The sequence below is a fragment of the Callospermophilus lateralis genome, chromosome 7 (assembly GCF_048772815.1).
Source record: "Callospermophilus lateralis isolate mCalLat2 chromosome 7, mCalLat2.hap1, whole genome shotgun sequence".
Classification (NCBI taxonomy): domain Eukaryota; kingdom Metazoa; phylum Chordata; class Mammalia; order Rodentia; family Sciuridae; genus Callospermophilus; species Callospermophilus lateralis.
The window spans coordinates 1,870,515-1,886,509 of NC_135311.1; the positions used below are offsets into that span (position 1 = coordinate 1,870,515).

The window sequence follows — 15,995 nt, forward strand, 5'->3', positions numbered from 1 at the left end:
CTTTATTTCATGACATGATGGTAATTTAGACTTATATCAATTCATATTGATGTCACCAATATTAATATCATCAATGTTGATTATGCCATCAGTACCTATTTATTAAAACATGTGGAGCTGTTCTAAGCATTTATGTAAACTGTAATCATCCTTTTTATCCTCACTGCAATTCTGTGGGTGCAAATATTATCCTTTTTTACAATGAGGAAACTCAGGATCCAGGACTCTTCTCTTTGGAAGCTTTTTCTGAACTCCAGGGTCTCAGGCCTCGATTCATAGCAGTGAAGTCCTCAAGCCTGTTTCTTGACCCTTTCTCTACTTCGCCATCTGTTTAGGCAGACTTGAAAGATTCCCTTCAATGACAGGAACACAAAATAATTATCTATTCCTGACTGCATGTCAACAATGCCACTATTTTCCTTTGAGATTCAGTCAGCGAGACGTCCCAGTTTGAGAGGTGCCCAGACCAATGAGTTAAAGCAGTGCCATCATGGTGGCAGGTAGAGGACATAGAGGACTGGCACTGACATCCCTAGTGTCTGATCAGCCACTCCTGAGTCATTGGGTGCAAAGGTGTGCCCCAGCCAGCCTTGAAAGACTACTACTTTAAATTCAAGAATACAGACCCTATCTGTAGTCCTAGGCAGAACTTGCCGTGATTCTGAAGCACATGTGTGCCAATTCATCTCAGAGAAAGCTACAGTGAGGCCTCATGCTCTCCCCTTCTGACATGTCAGACAAAATAGCAGTTTTAATATGTTTCTCTGATGTTTCTTCTCCCCACTGTTGTACCTCACTGTCTCTGTGATGATTGCTTTTAACATGTCCACTGTTCTGAGGCAAAAGAAAAAATATAAGGCCTGGCTTCTTCCAGGTGCAAATAACAGGGAGGTTAAGAAGAGGTGTCATCTCTTTAAACCTTAAAAAGAAATTTCATACTAATATCTAGATGGATGGATTCAAAACTAGTGGACCTTGAAACTTTTCTTATTTTAAAAACATGAATAAGCTAATTTTTAAAATACAAAAAAACAAAGTGTCACATAAGACCTACACAGCTATCTGCAAGAGGCCTGTCTAGAGAGGATTCTGCCAGCCCCATCCTCATACTCACCCCACGATGTGGATTCCCACTTCTTAAAATGTTCAGGAATCATCTTTAAGACTGACGGAGCCTTCTCTAAGGCAGGGAAATAATCCAGCCTACCTGGGTACCCTGTTCTGCCTATGTTATCTCACAAAAACGAGTTTCGGGCTACTCTTCTACACTTAACTAGGTAAATCTCTTAAAAACCTGAAATTGGGTCATCAGATATTTCTGAAGAAAACAAGTAACAGAATTACCAAGTCCAGAGAATTTAGATACATGTCAGCTTTCAGAAAGAACGAAGATGGTTTAGTGGACATGGCCAGGGACTCTTTCAGTTAAGTAAGCCTCACAAGTGACTTGACCTGTCATATACATTGCCAATCCGGTTTTGGCTTACAAGTAGCTTTACCATCAGCATCCCCAACTCCAAGGAGCATAAGTCTGGAAAGAGCTTAGGGGCGACTTCCCAGAGAGCACAGGGAGGACATTTCCGGCGGGCCTGGAGGGGCCCAGAGGTCGCAGGCGACAGCCAGGGCAGCCCACATCTGCGGACAACGAATCGCGAGCGTCCCCTAGTGACTCAACCGCAGATGAGGTCGCTCGCGCCCCTCCTCCCGCCCTGGGCGACACCATCGCCGGAGGCTGCCGGCTGCTAAGAGGGTTCCCGGGAGAGGCGAACCGCGGAGAGCGTTAGGCTGCGACCGCACTGGGAAATGAACCCGGCGTCCGGTAAGGCTGGCTGGGCTCTTCGCCCGCTGTGCGACCTTCTCCTTCCCTTCCCTCCCACCCACCCCCTCGCCCCGGGGGAAGAGCGGTGCAGCTCCTTCCGAGTGCCGCCGTGGGTGGCTCTGAAAAGAGCCTTTGGATACGATGGAACCTCGAGCCGGGCGAGCGCGCCTCACTTCTTAAGCTCGCTCCCCGCGGATGCGGCGCGCCAGCTGGATGTCCTTGGGCATGATGGTGACGCGCTTGGCGTGGATGGCGCACAGGTTGGTGTCCTCGAACAGCCCCACCAGGTAGGCCTCGCTGGCCTCCTGCAGCGCCATGACGGCCGAGCTCTGGAAGCGCAGGTCGGTCTTGAAGTCCTGCGCGATCTCGCGCACCAGCCGCTGGAACGGCAGCTTGCGGATCAGCAGCTCGGTGGACTTCTGGTAGCGGCGGATCTCGCGCAGGGCCACGGTGCCGGGCCGGTAGCGGTGGGGCTTCTTGACGCCGCCGGTGGCCGGCGCGCTCTTGCGGGCCGCCTTGGTGGCCAGCTGCTTCCGCGGGGCCTTGCCACCGGTCGACTTGCGCGCGGTCTGCTTCGTACGGGCCATGGCGGACAGAGGCACTAGCTCTCCGGCGCGGCGGCAGGGACAGTGACCTGGTGCCCGCCCGCCGCAGCGGTCTTTATAGGCACAGCCTTTTCCCGATTGGGCGGGGAGAAATTGAAAAGTCCCGCGCAGGCCGTCCGTTGGCTGTGACGTCACCCGCACCAGCCTCCGCGGTTGGCTCGGGCGGGATCCTGCCTCCCCGAGCGCCCCACGCCCCTCCGCGGCCTTGCCTGCCCCCTTCCGCTCTGCCCGCGCTCTGCCCACCTCCTCTTCTTTCCCTCGCTCTCGCTGCGTGGAAGTCGTCTCGGGTCGCTGCTCCGTCCGTCCGATGGTTCCTTCCCTCTTCGGCCCTTCGTTCCCTTGGAGCACGCTGCCCGCGACGCCCTCCTCCTTACGCTTTGTGGCTTCCGAGTCGAGCCTCAACTTTTACTTGACCCCCGTCCCCGAACGCCTAGTCCCGCCTCCCTCCCGCTCCCGGGTGGCTTCGGAGCGGACCGTTCGTGCTTCTCGGGTGGGAGGGTTGTGTCCCCTCCGGGGCGCCAGATTCCGCCTCTGGAGGCCTAGGCGGGTAGCTCCGTCGCTTCTTAGAACTGTCAACGAGGCCAGCTCAGTGAGGAGGCCAAGACGACCCAGGCCCGCCGCGCTCGCCTGCAGCAGACAGGGCTTGCGCTGGTGACTACGTCCCCCTAGGGACTACCGGGCCTCCTTGTGTGTGTGTGGGGGGGGTCCCCTCAAGAGCCCGGGAGAACGTGTGTGGGGTGGGGAGTGGTGTCACATACATACTGGTGGGAGCCACCGCCGCGGCGTTAGCGTTACTGACCCGGGCTGCCCGTGGCGCAGTGTCCGGTCCCCGCCGTGCTGGGCTCCGAGTCGCGGCCCACCCGGCAAGGGCCGGCAGAGATTACAGGCTCAAGCCTCGGAGAGAACGGCCGGGAGCACGAGGGGAAGGGCTCTCCCCGCGCTCGCCGTCCGTCCGTCCCCTCCGGGTCCACCGCTTACTACGCGGCGGTTACTGTAACAACTCCTTTCACTTGAGGGTGTGGGTGGCTCTGAAAAGAGCCTTTGATTTCACAGGCACCCCCTTCGGGGCACGCGGGCTGGAGTGGGCGGCTACTGGACGCCTCCCCCACTTCACTTCCCCTTTGCCTTGTGGTGACTCTCCGTCTTCTTCGGGAGCAACACGGCCTGGATGTTGGGCAGGACGCCGCCCTGGGCGATGGTCACTTTGCCCAGCAGCTTGTTCAGCTCCTCGTCGTTGCGGATGGCCAGCTGGAGGTGACGGGGGATGATGCGCGTCTTCTTGTTGTCGCGGGCCGCGTTGCCAGCCAGCTCCAGGATCTCGGCCGTCAGGTACTCGAGCACCGCCGCCATGTAGACGGGCGCGCCGGCCCCCACCCGCTCGGCGTAGTTGCCCTTGCGCAGCAGGCGGTGCACCCGGCCCACCGGGAACTGGAGGCCAGCGCGCGAGGAGCGCGACTTGGCCTTAGCGCGGGCCTTGCCTCCCTGCTTGCCACGGCCGGACATGACAGCGACACTCAACACGACCAGCTCCCTCCTGACCACCCGGAAAGTCGCGGCAAACCGCGCCGCTTCACCCTTTTATAGGCAGAACGGCGATTGTCCATGGTGTGCTCTCATTGGCCAAAGCACAGTTTTGCCCCGATGACCAATAGGAGAGCTCAGTCAGAATCCATTCATTTACATAATCTCGTCTCCCTCGCCTCCGCGCCGCCGAAAACCCGCGAATCACAGCGTGGCGCGATCGCGACCTGAATTTGCGTACCGCCGCTATAAGTACGCGGTCGTTTCCGGTGCGCCCCTGCGCTTCTCCTGCACTGCGCTTCTCCTGTAGCGATAGCCTTTCCGGTCTCCACCTGCCGGCGCTTCTTGCCTCTTGCTTCTCGCCATGCCGGAGCCGGCCAAGTCCGCTCCGGCCCCCAAGAAGGGCTCCAAGAAAGCCGTCACCAAGGCCCAGAAGAAGGACGGCAAGAAGCGCAAGCGCAGCCGCAAGGAGAGCTACTCCGTGTACGTGTACAAAGTGCTGAAGCAGGTCCACCCCGACACCGGCATCTCGTCCAAGGCCATGGGCATCATGAACTCGTTCGTCAACGACATCTTCGAGCGCATCGCCGGCGAAGCGTCCCGCCTGGCGCACTACAACAAGCGCTCGACCATCACGTCGCGGGAGATCCAGACGGCCGTGCGCCTGCTGCTGCCCGGGGAGCTGGCCAAGCACGCCGTGTCCGAGGGCACCAAGGCGGTCACCAAGTACACCAGCTCCAAGTGAGTCCCCGCCGGGGACGCGCTGGCTTCCAAAGGCTCTTTTCAGGGCCACCCCACCTTCTCTGAAAGAAGCTGTCCTAATTTTGAGTTTGCCTTTTTGACTTACCTTGTAGTCAAGAAAATTCATCCTGTTGAGCACAGATACCCACCTGTTAAGCAGTTGGTTAATGTTGGAGAAATCTTAATGTGGGTTTTCTCAGCCACTTGGGAAATATTGTGGTATATGCTCTTAAAATTTCTCTTGCCTTGACCTTGTTGTATCTGTTCCCCCCTAGTGAAATGCTATTTGACAAGCTTGCCTACGCAGGATAGAAAAGTGAACAGAGACACAACCGTATGTTGAAAACATGGTGAGATTTTAAAAAATGTTTTAAATGCTTCTGAGGTGTGTACGATATATAAGACATCTCTCTTTATCCTATAAAACCAAAATCATATATGGTGATAGTGTTTCCCCCACTACCACTTTAGAAAGCTTTTTAGATTTAATGGTTAATTGTATACAAGGGCAACAAAATATGCTAGATTTAACAATTGAGACTTTGGAATACTTGAAGAGGTCAAATATTGCACAACAGACGTTGAATGGTTTTGAGAGTATTCTGTGTGCTTTGAGAACCCTTGGACTGTTTTAGGCGGGGAATGAAATAATAGACCTTAACCTTAAAAAAGAAAGAAAGAAACTGGGGATCATTGGCTGACCATAGTAGAACTTGATGCTGTGTTTGGGGCTATGGCAAACCTATTGCCTAGTGCATTGGAGACCCTGAGTTCCACCCTCAACACTGCATAGAATAAATAAAACATCATGCTGTCCATCTACAACTACAAACAACAACAACAACAACAACAACAAAAAAACAATAGAGTAAGGATTTGAAAGCAAGAATGATTATAAACAATGTGCTTTGGAGGGCACAACATGGGGGAATCAGAGAACTGAGTTACTCATAGAACTCAGACAACCTTAGAGACCTGCTATAACTTCAGACTTCCAATTAAGCCAGCTTGTTTGACATTCTCTTACTTAGCTTGAATCTTGAAACATTTTAGGAATAATAATAATTTCCCAGAATATTAAAAATAATGATGCTAGAACCTTTATGTTGAAAAGTCTCATAGAAGTCAAATATGGGAGATGAGGAAAAACACTGTATAGATTTTGTTTCATTTTTCTTTGTCTCTCTCTCTCTCTTTCCCAGTTGGAAAAGACTTATGGTGATGTAGCTCAGTGGCAGAGCATTTGTCTAGCATGCATGAGTTCATAAATTCAATCCCCAACACTGTACATAAAAAAAAAGAAAAGAAAAAAACATGCTGCGGTTACAACTCAGTGGTAGAGGGCTCAACTTGAATTGTATGATGCCCAGGATTTGATCCCCAGCATTGAAAAACAAACAAGAAATTCACATATGGATTATATATTAGTTAATATTATTGAATCAATACTAGATTTGTTCGGTGCAATGACGATAATGTGGGTGATAATGTAGGGTATTCATGATAATGTAAGAGAATGTCCTTTTCAAGAAGGACATGCCACACAGTATCTAGAAGAAGTGTCAACAATTTCCAGGTTATTTTCAAATGGTTCAGGTTTGTGTGTGTATGTGCCCATAAGGTACTTGATATTTCCATTTGGAAATCTAGTAGGAGTCTAAAAATTTATTTCAAAATAATACTTTTGGTTTTTCTTCTCCAAATCTATTCTTTAGTCATATCAGTAAGGAGCAATTGGTAACCCCAAACTTGCAATAAATCCTTGATTCCTTGCTTTCTGTTATAACCTACAGTCAGTTTCACTGTTTCAAGACATATTTTAAATGAAATTATGTCATTTGTTGGTTTAATGAAGAACTTCGTGTGCCGCAGTTCAGCTGCAGCAAAATAGCCGGGGGGTGACGAGCAAATTGTGTACCTTGATACAGCAGGAGTAGGAGCCGTTTATTGTAGGATAGGAGCGGTATATATACATTCCACACAGCTTATCTTAATTAACATTAACTAGATCCATCAATCAACCAATAAAGAATCTCCACACTTAATGGCTCGCTGGAGTTACTTCACAAACCACTCCCTCTGGCATTTTGCCAGGCGCCATCCAGACTTGTTTACAGACTCTAATATTCGTGCTAAAGTGAAATATGCCATTCAGAAAGCCAAGAGTCAAATGTATTCTCTCATATGTAGAAGTTAGAGAGGAGAAAAAATAATGGATCTCATGAAAATAAAAGTGAAACTGGAAGGGTGTTGTCCGGGGCCATATGGGTCACCATGCATTGAAGCATTTTGGATAGAGACATCTGGTATCTGGGAATGACCAGTGAACATTTTCTCTGGTCAATTACCCAGGGATAATGTGAATTGCTATTGGGTTCTGTGGCCCACACAGACCTGAGATGGATGTGACCTGCCAAAATGTCAATCAACCAGCTGACTGCAAGATATCTGGAAGCAAGATTCCGCCCTTGAAACCTTTACCCTGCCTTTGATTTACTCTGTTAAATAAACCATTGGAGCCATTTTGTCTTTCCTAGTTCCAGAACCCACGTGGACTAGATCTATCAGGGGGTTCACTTTCTGTAAATATATTTCTGAGTAATTGTGCTTTGTTATTTACTAATTATTTGAGATTATAAATTTTAGGGTGGCTTGGATTATCCTGGGCAGGAAGAAGTACCCCTTAATGAGACGCTGGCCATCATCCCTCCACCCACCCCACATAGGGTATTACGGTTTCGATATTGAAGCCAGATTTACAGATAGGTAATTAGTGTACTTAGGTAAATCGGGTCTAATATTGAGTAAGAAAAAGAAAATGGAGACCATTATTGAAAATGGAGTCCAGGAAACCCGAACAGCACCTGGTAAAATTGAAATGTTAATGTCCCCAAGGCCCAGAACCCATCCTAAGGAACTGTTAATGAAGTAGCTCCCAACAAACAGGGAGGTGCTAATCAAAACCCCAGGCCCTTCCTGCCCAGATTACTCCTCCAGTCCACCTATCTCCTGCCATCTGGCCTTCCCACCTGCATTCTATCACTGCAGGATAGAGAGAAACAAAGGACAGGAATGTGGGAGGACTAAAAGAAGATCTTAGCTATTAAAAATGGAAGACCTCCCCCTTCCATGGATTCCCCCTTTTGGGTCCCCTTCTTCCTCTGAGAGGAAGTCCTTTCTGCTGTCCTTTAATAAAGCCTCCACTCTCCACTCTCCACTTGCCTCAGTGTGCTTCTCTGGTGTTAAACCTCAGCATTTGGGGAAGCAAGGACTCATCACCAGCAAACAGTGGTAACAGATTGGAGGTTCCACCGAGATCTACACTGAGGTAAAACTTCTCTCCATGCACCCCACATACGTCTGAGGTGCATCTTTCTCTCTCTCTTTCTGGAGATGATATGGGCACCCGATGGCTATTTAAATGCAACTAGTGCTGCCGCCAGCCACTCTTCAAACCTCGGGTGAGAGTTTTCTCAGCCTAGGCAGCTCTCAATCACCTGTTCAATGCAGAGCAAGCATGTTGGGATCTTCCAAAGCCACTTTCCACTTCTGTCTGGGCCCGGAGAGCAATTGGCAGGAGTAATACAGTGTCCCTAATACCAACCTGTCTTGGGTGAGCGGAGGTGAAGGAAGGAGTTTGGGACAGCTGCAGAATTCTGGTCTGGGCTACACTCAGACATGTTCCCAAGGTTCCTTTCTCTTGAACCTCCTCCCCACAGCCCTAAGGGGTATCTAGAGTGATCGGTAGATGAATGGCACTGAGGGAAAGCCCCAAGTACATTTGCCTCCTTTGCCTCCATGTGGGCTACACAATACTCCCAACCCCGCATCCATTTTCTCCTGGATGCTCCCATTCCTTCGCTGGTCAGAAACACTGGAAATTCAGGTTGTAGGACTGAGAGAAAGACATGGGATAATTACTAACAAGTGCCCAGGTTCCCTCATGTGAATATGCAACGTTCACTAGTCTATTTTAAAATTTCCCCATTACCATTCCGATTCTTAAAATGTGCTGTGTTCTCTTTAAGCTGCCAGAGGGAGGCATTTTAAAATCAACCTTTCCAAGAGTCCCTCTGATAGAAAGTGCTATATGCCTTACAACCAGTAGATATTCCTCACCCTCAGGAGATTCCTTTAGTCTACGGGGCAAAAAGGCAACAAGAAGAATGTGCGATTCTCTTTTGTTGTGGGTTTTATAGTGGCAGGAAGGAAAGCAGTAATGCCCTTAGGTCTGGCACAGGGCAAACTGGGACCCTAGCACTTTGCCTAAGGGGACCAGAAACAACCTTGGCAAAGCAAGACGAGAGACAGTGTTTTCTGGACCCTAAAGAAGCTCAAACTTAGGGAGATGTCCCTAATAAGAACATTTTTTTTTTCTGGCGTGGGCACCTGAGTCCTGTTTTTTCTCTTCTCACCCAGATGGGAGCTTCTCTCTCCAGGGTGCTAGATGCACCACTTACCTGCATATTGAAAACTTGGGATAAGTTTGACCCACAGATGCTCAAGAAAAGGTGCCTCATTTTCTTCTGCCACCAGGTCTGGCTTCAATACAAACTCCCTGATGGAGAAACCTGGCCAAAAAAGGGAAATATCAATTTTAATATAATTTTACAGGCTCAATAAATTTTGCAAAAGGGAAGGGAAATGGTGGGAGGTGCCATATGTCCAGGTTTTCTTTGCTCTAAGGGAAAACCCCAAATTATGCCAACAATGTAAAGTAGACTTAGTTATGATATCTGCCATAAGGGAGAAAATCTTAAAGACTCACCTACTGAGGAGAAAGAATCAAGAGGACCCACAAAATCTCCATCCCCTGTTGATGTGCAACAGTGGCCCTCCTGTCACCCATATCCTGGCCTCTCTCCATCTGCCCCAATAGATGAAATATATTACCCCTCAAAGAGATGACAGGAGGAGAATTTGGACCAATCAAAGTACATACCCCCTTTTCCCTTCAAGACCTAAGACAGATAAAAACAGACTTAGGAAAATTTTCAGAGGATCTGGATAAATATATTGTAGTATTTCAAAAGTTATGCCAGGTATGTGACCTCACCTGGAAAGATATTATGCTATTACTCAACCAGACTTTGACCTCCAATGAGAAGGAAACAGCCCCAAGAGCAGCTGAACAGTTTAGGGATGACTTAAACCTTGCTCATGCCCCAGCAGCACAGACCAGGAGCAAACCCAATTATCCATCTCAAGCCCAGGAAGTTCTCAGAAATGATCCTGAGTGGGACCCAAATGATGAACAGGATGCTTGGAAAATTAGCCATTTCCAAATGTTGGTCCTCGAGGCCCTCGGGAGAATCAAGCAAAAGCCAGTTAACTATGCTAAGGTTTCAGAAATTATTCAGGGCCCCCAGGAAAGCCCTGCTGTTTTCACGGAGAAACTCAGGGAGGCAAGGAGAAAACACACCACTGTGGATTCTGAATCCATAGAGGGCCACCTACTTTTAAATGACAAATTTATTACTCAGCCAGCCCCAGACATTCGGAGGAAGTTACAAAAATTGGCATATGGCCCTGATCAATCTTTAGATGACATCCTCTGAGTTGCTACTTCTACTTTTTTATAATAGAGATCAACAAGAAAAGGAGGAGAAAGAGCTCAGAGACAGAAAAGGGACTAAAGCACTGGTATTTGCTCTTAGAGGAGTAGGTTCCCAGGGTGAAAAGGAGGAAGATGAAATGCTCCTCAGTCCACAAAAGGGACTTGTTTCCATTGCAGAGAGGAAGGACATTTCAAACAGGATTCCCACAAGCCAAGTGACCACCCCAAAATCCCTGCCCTAAATGTCTAGGCAATCACTGGAAGAGTGACTGTCCTCAGGGGCGAATGTCCTTGAAGCCAGACTCCTCCACACAGACCTGACAGGGGCCCTGGCTCCCATAACTCCTATCACTGCACATGAGCCCCAGGTATGCTTCACTGTAGGGAGCCAAGAGGTCAACTTCCTCTTGGATACTGGCACCAGTTATTCTTACCCCGGACTTCTTTCCTCTAATACTATAACTGTACAAGCAGTGTCTGGATGGCCTATTACCAGAAAGTTTACTCCCCCACTGAGTTGTGAGTGGGACGAGATGATGTTTTCTCGTGCATTTTTGATTAACCCAGAATGTCCTACCCCTTTATTGGGAAGAGACTTACTATCAAAACTTCAAACATTCATTACAATGAATTTGGGAACACGAGGACCATTATGTTTCAATATAAACCCTGAAGTGTGGGCTACTGAAGGCAAAACTGGAAGGGCAAAAAGTGCAGCCCCAATCAATATAGTCTTAAAAGACCCTTCTGTCTTTCCACATCAGAGACAATATCCCCTATGCCCAGAGGCAAAAAAGGGCTTATTGAAGATCATTCAGAACCTCAAACTACAGAAACTTTTAGTGCCCTGCAACAGCCCATGTAACACACCCATTTTAGGAATTCAAAAACCCAATGGGGAATGGCAACTAGTCCAGGACCTGAGAATAATTATTGAAGCAGTTGTTCCTCTCCACCCTATAGTTCCTAATCCATACACTCTGTTATCTGAGATTCCAGCAGCTGCTGCTTGGTTTACTATGTTAGACTTTAAAAATGCCTTTTTCTGTAAACCCTTAGACTTCCAATCACAATATCTGTTTGCCTTTGAGGAACCAAATAGCAGATCTCAATTAACCTGGACAGTATTGCCCCAAGGATTCAGAAAATAGCCCTCATCTGTTTGGCCAAACCCTAGCTAAGGACTTAACAGAATTCAGAGATAAACATCTCTGACTGTCCTGCAATATGTAGATGACATACTTTTATGTGCCTCCACTCAAAAGGAATATCAAGAAGCCACTAAAGAGCTTTCAAACTTCTTAGCTGATAAGGGTTATAAAGTCTCAAAGAAAAAAGCTCAATTGTGCCAAAAACAGGTTCAATATTTAGGATTATGACTGTCTCAAGGAACCCACAATCTAGGACCAGAAAGAATAACCCCTATAGGACAATAACCTCTACTTCAAGCTATAAGGCAACTTAGAGGCCTCCTAGGCTTTGAATCCCTGAGTATGGGGAAATAGCTAAGCCTCTTTATAGCCTCCTCAGAGAGACACTAAGCCAAGGAACAATTTCCCTGATATGGGAACCAAAACAGATTAAAGTCTTTAAGGCATTGAAAGAGGCCTTACTCCAAGCCCTGCCCTCAGCTTACCTACAGAACAAAAATTCAACCGATTTGTCACTGAGAGGAAGAATAGCCCTGGGAGTGGTCACACAAAATAAAGACCCACTTTACAAAATGCTTCTCATGCTGATGTTAATTTATGGCCTATAAATGAAGCTTTATCACAACCAGGTCATGGAAAGATTTTTACTTTAGAACAGACCAACCTTTAGACTTCTACCACTGTTAAATCCCATATAGGCCATCTAATTCTCACCTTCCACCATCAGCACTGTCAACATGTCGCAGGTATAAGGATGGTTACTATGAAATTTGGGATGGAGATTTATGGTTCACTCCCATTTAAACCAAGAAGCTCCAATCTGTTGGGAACAACAAAACCATACCCCTGACAAATGGCCTAATGCTACTGGAGAATTAGGATGGGCCCCAGAGCTATTATGCCAACAAATTATGGTTTTATAAGCCAATGACTGGTTTGGAACAGATTGGCTCTCTAGACCTAAAATTATTTGGCCAATGGGACTCAATGGATATGTGGAACTAACTTATGGCCCTGGCTTCCCCCAGGCTGGATAGGGAGATGTACTATTGGGTACCCCTGTATGCAGGGGAGATGAACCCCAAATATAGAAGAGCCAGCAAACCTCCTCAATCTCAAACATAGATGGAAATGATCTGTGTTTCATTGGTATGATCATCTAGCTTCACTGTTTATCTTACAAATTGGTTTAGAGGATGTAATGTGGCATACAAAGACTTTAAACAATTATACTCAAACGGCTCCTCCACAAGGTTGAGGAAAACATCTCTCTCCTGAAGTAACACTTATGAGGAAGGCCATCTTACAAAATTGGAAGGCTTTAGATGTCCTTACTGCAGCCCAAGGCAGTACTTGTGCCATTATTAAAACTGAATGTTGTGTTTACATCCCTGACAATTCTGGCAATGTGACTAATATGCTTAAAGATTTACATGCTCAGACAGAAGCCATGTCCTTGCCAACCTTGTCATCGGAACAATTTCGTAGCTCCTGGTTCTCTGGTACCTCCTTGTGGAAAACATTGTTAGTCTCTGTCATTGCCATCATTCTCATTGGCATATTCCTAGGCTGTGGCATTTATTGTTGCATTAATCTCATTCCAGTACTAGTAACTTCTTGTTTCTATTATAGACCACCCATCATGCAAATGGCCCTCCAGCCTGTTACTTCTCAATAGGACTTCTATTATGAACCACTCCATCGACCCGATTTTTTAAAAAAGGAACTCCAAACTGCTTGCTCCACACTGCCCCCTTCCAGTTCAAAGAAGCCTGAATGGTCGTTATCCCCTTTTCTTATAGCAGTAAGGAGTTCCTAAAATTAGAGGGTCTGCCACACGTCCAGCGCTGGCTTCATGAAAGAAGGTTAGGTTCATAAGTAATTGCTAGGGAGTTTTAAATTAAAGAGACAGACTCTCATTACCTTTAATACCAGCTCCGAGATGGCTTCTCCTAGGTCCCGCCTCCAGCCACCTAATGTTATGGCGAGGTTTACAGAAGAGACTAGAGAGAGAGAGAGAGAGAGAGAGAGAGAAAGAGAGTGGGCTTTTATTGGGGAACAAAAACTTCCGGGGAAATCCCATCCAATAAAGGTTAATGGGGGGCAGCATCCCAAGGTCAGGGGCAACGATTGGGTCTTCAGGGCAGTGGCCAGGCACGCCTCTGCACGAACAAGCCCTGGGACCTGGGAAAGGGTGGGGAAGGCTCTGACACCACTGTGTTTAAGTGCCTCTCATCCAGCCAGGGAGGTAACTCAAATCTCCTGTGAAGATGGCCTCCCACAAGAGGGGGGGAATGAAGCCAGATTTAAAGATAGGTAGATAGTGTACTTAGGTAAATTGGGTCTAATATTGAATAAGAGAAAGAAAATGGAGACCATTATTGAGAATGGAGTCCAGGAAAACAGAGCAGCATCTGGGGAAATTAAAATGCTAATGTCCCCAAGACCGGAATCCATCCTAAGGAACTGTTAATGAAGTAGCTCCCAGCAAACCGGGAGGTACTAATCAAACCACCCCAGGCCCTTCCTGCCCAGATTACTCCTCCCTGCCCCATCAGTCCACCTACCTCCCACCTTTTGGCTTTCCCACCTTCATTCTATCACTGCAGGATAGAGGGAAACAAAGGACAGGAATGTGGGAGGACTAAAAGAAGACCTTAGCTATAAAAAAGGGAAGACTTCCCCCTTCCATGGATTCTGCCTTTTGGGTCCCCTTCTTCCTCTGGGAGGAAGTCTTTTCTGCTGTCCTTTAATAAAGCCTTCCACTCTCCAGTCTACACTTGCCTCAGCGTGCTTCTCTGGTGTTAAAGTTCAGTATTTGGGGAAGCAAGGACTCATCACCAGTAAACAGCAGTAAAAATATGAGATCTCCCCCAAAATCTTATATGTGAGACAATGCAACAATTTTCAGAGGTGAAATGATTCCATAAAATGGGTCCCTGTCGCAACACATGAATAAATCAGGGTCACTCCAGGTGAATTGGGCTGGCAGTAAATAATCACACAAACACAAAAAAGTACCTTTTTCTTGGGGTTCAGTGATGGCTCCTTTGCCCCAGCTCCCACAAGGGAGGCAAGAGAGGCAGGCAAAAGCGAGAGCATGTCTGAAGCTCTATTTATTAGGAGGAAAGACACTCAAGAAAGTTCAATCCAAATAAGACAAGGGTTTGGGTTTCAGGGGGTTGCTTGGTGATGTCTGCAATTAGCAGATTGACTGACATCTCGAAAAGCCACACCCATCTCAGAGCCAGGGAAAAGAACACACACATCTTACAGCCCAGTCAGAGCAGCAACGTCAGCTGAGTCCCCTCCTGTGTTCAAATGCTCATAGCTCACACACACAGCCCATGGCTGGCTTGCAACAGCTCCCCACGTGCTTTCTTTTCCGAAAAGCAATTTGTCTGTAGTCCTGCCTGGCCTAAGTGGGGTGTGTCACATTCTCCAGCAAACTACCTGTTCACTGTAGGAGAAATGCAGGCCCCAAATAATATTGATAAGAGGAACCCAAGTTATCCTGAAGGGAAGACTTTTGTGACTAGATCCTGAAACTTGGGGAGATAAGAATAGTTTCTCCTGACCATAAAAATCTGTCAGAATGTATGTTTCAGAATCCAATAAGAACCATTCAGCATGGGCCAAGGTGACCTAAAATTGCCATGGCAGTGGATACTTGAAAGTCTGATGTCACCCTGATATCAGTCAAAAGTCAAGCGGACTTGCGTAGAACTTTCTGGAAACTTCTCTGGGATCCCCAATAAAATGTTCAGGAGAGGCATGTTGTCCCTCTCTGAGAGGATCCACTCTGTCCCTTGGGAGTGTCCCTTTCTTTTCCCACCTCTTTAACAAACTCACTTCTATTACTCTGAGTAACATGCCTGAAGTCTTTCTGACTTGATCTAAGAATCAGGGTTTGAAGAGGGGGTCTTCCTCAGTTTCTCAGAAGGCCCCAGCTCCATAACATCCATTCCATCATATTCTCTTTTACTTCATGGTACATATCACCCTTTGACTATTATACATTTCTTTGCTTATTTTCATTTATCCATCAACTGGAATGTAGTCCTATGGAGACAGACTTTTTTCTACTCTCTTTACTGCTGTATTCCTAACATGTCCTATGTCAGTATGAAAAGTGTTGTGGCTTTTTCCCCCTCCTTTTCTCCCTTATTGTGGGAAATGATGTGCACAAATATTCTTAACAGAGTCTTAACCAAAGGTTAGTTTTGCTTTCACAACTGTAAGTATGAATTTTGCTGATGGATTATATAATTACATTGAGTCTCTCTCCCCCTCTTTCAAGATTAACTCTTTTTTGTTATCTTACCCATATTCTGTGTCCCCAGACCTAAAAGTTGATCACTATCTTCTCCATATATAATTAGATTTTAACCCCAAATCCTTTGAGTCTCTCTTAAAATGAATTTATATTCCTACTCTGAGAACTCAAACTATCCTTATAGCCTTTCCTCCTCACTCCCATGTCCTTGCTTTCATCAAAATTTTCAGGCTTTGGCAATCTGTCTTGTTACTCAAGAAAGCCACATAAGGCACCATCTAGGACTGGGGGTGTAGCTCAGTGGTACACCCCTGGAGCATGCTGG

The 15,995-nt window shown here is 47.1% G+C and overlaps 3 protein-coding genes across 5 annotated transcripts; 1 reads left to right on the forward strand and 2 right to left on the reverse strand.

Annotated features, from left to right (window-relative positions):
* Position 1: 1 nt before the first annotated feature.
* LOC143403624 (histone H3) lies at positions 2-2,428 on the reverse strand. The gene is made up of 2 exons (XM_076861684.1): positions 1,993-2,428; positions 2-353 (listed from the first exon to the last, which is right to left on the reverse strand). The coding sequence occupies exon 1, from the start codon at positions 2,404-2,406 to the stop codon at positions 1,996-1,998; it is 411 nt and encodes a 136-aa protein (XP_076717799.1). The 5' UTR covers positions 2,407-2,428; the 3' UTR covers positions 2-353; positions 1,993-1,995.
* A 1,024-nt stretch (positions 2,429-3,452) lies between these two features.
* LOC143403511 (histone H2A type 2-A) lies at positions 3,453-3,958 on the reverse strand. Its single transcript, XM_076861567.1, has one exon. The coding sequence runs from the start codon at positions 3,925-3,927 to the stop codon at positions 3,535-3,537; it is 393 nt and encodes a 130-aa protein (XP_076717682.1). The 5' UTR covers positions 3,928-3,958; the 3' UTR covers positions 3,453-3,534.
* A 113-nt stretch (positions 3,959-4,071) lies between these two features.
* LOC143403661 (histone H2B type 1-C/E/F/G/I-like) lies at positions 4,072-7,292 on the forward strand. 3 transcript variants are annotated; one of them, XM_076861746.1, is made up of 3 exons: positions 4,072-4,686; positions 4,962-5,036; positions 5,889-7,292. In XM_076861746.1, exons 1-2 carry the CDS (start codon positions 4,310-4,312, stop codon positions 4,996-4,998), a joined length of 414 nt encoding a protein of 137 aa, XP_076717861.1. In that variant the 5' UTR covers positions 4,072-4,309; the 3' UTR covers positions 4,999-5,036; positions 5,889-7,292. The 3 variants fall into 3 exon arrangements, with proteins under 3 accessions (XP_076717861.1, XP_076717862.1, XP_076965938.1); XM_076861747.1 differs by having other exon boundaries at positions 7,039-7,292; XM_077109823.1 differs by having other exon boundaries at positions 4,962-7,292.
* Positions 7,293-15,995: the final 8,703 nt, after the last annotated feature.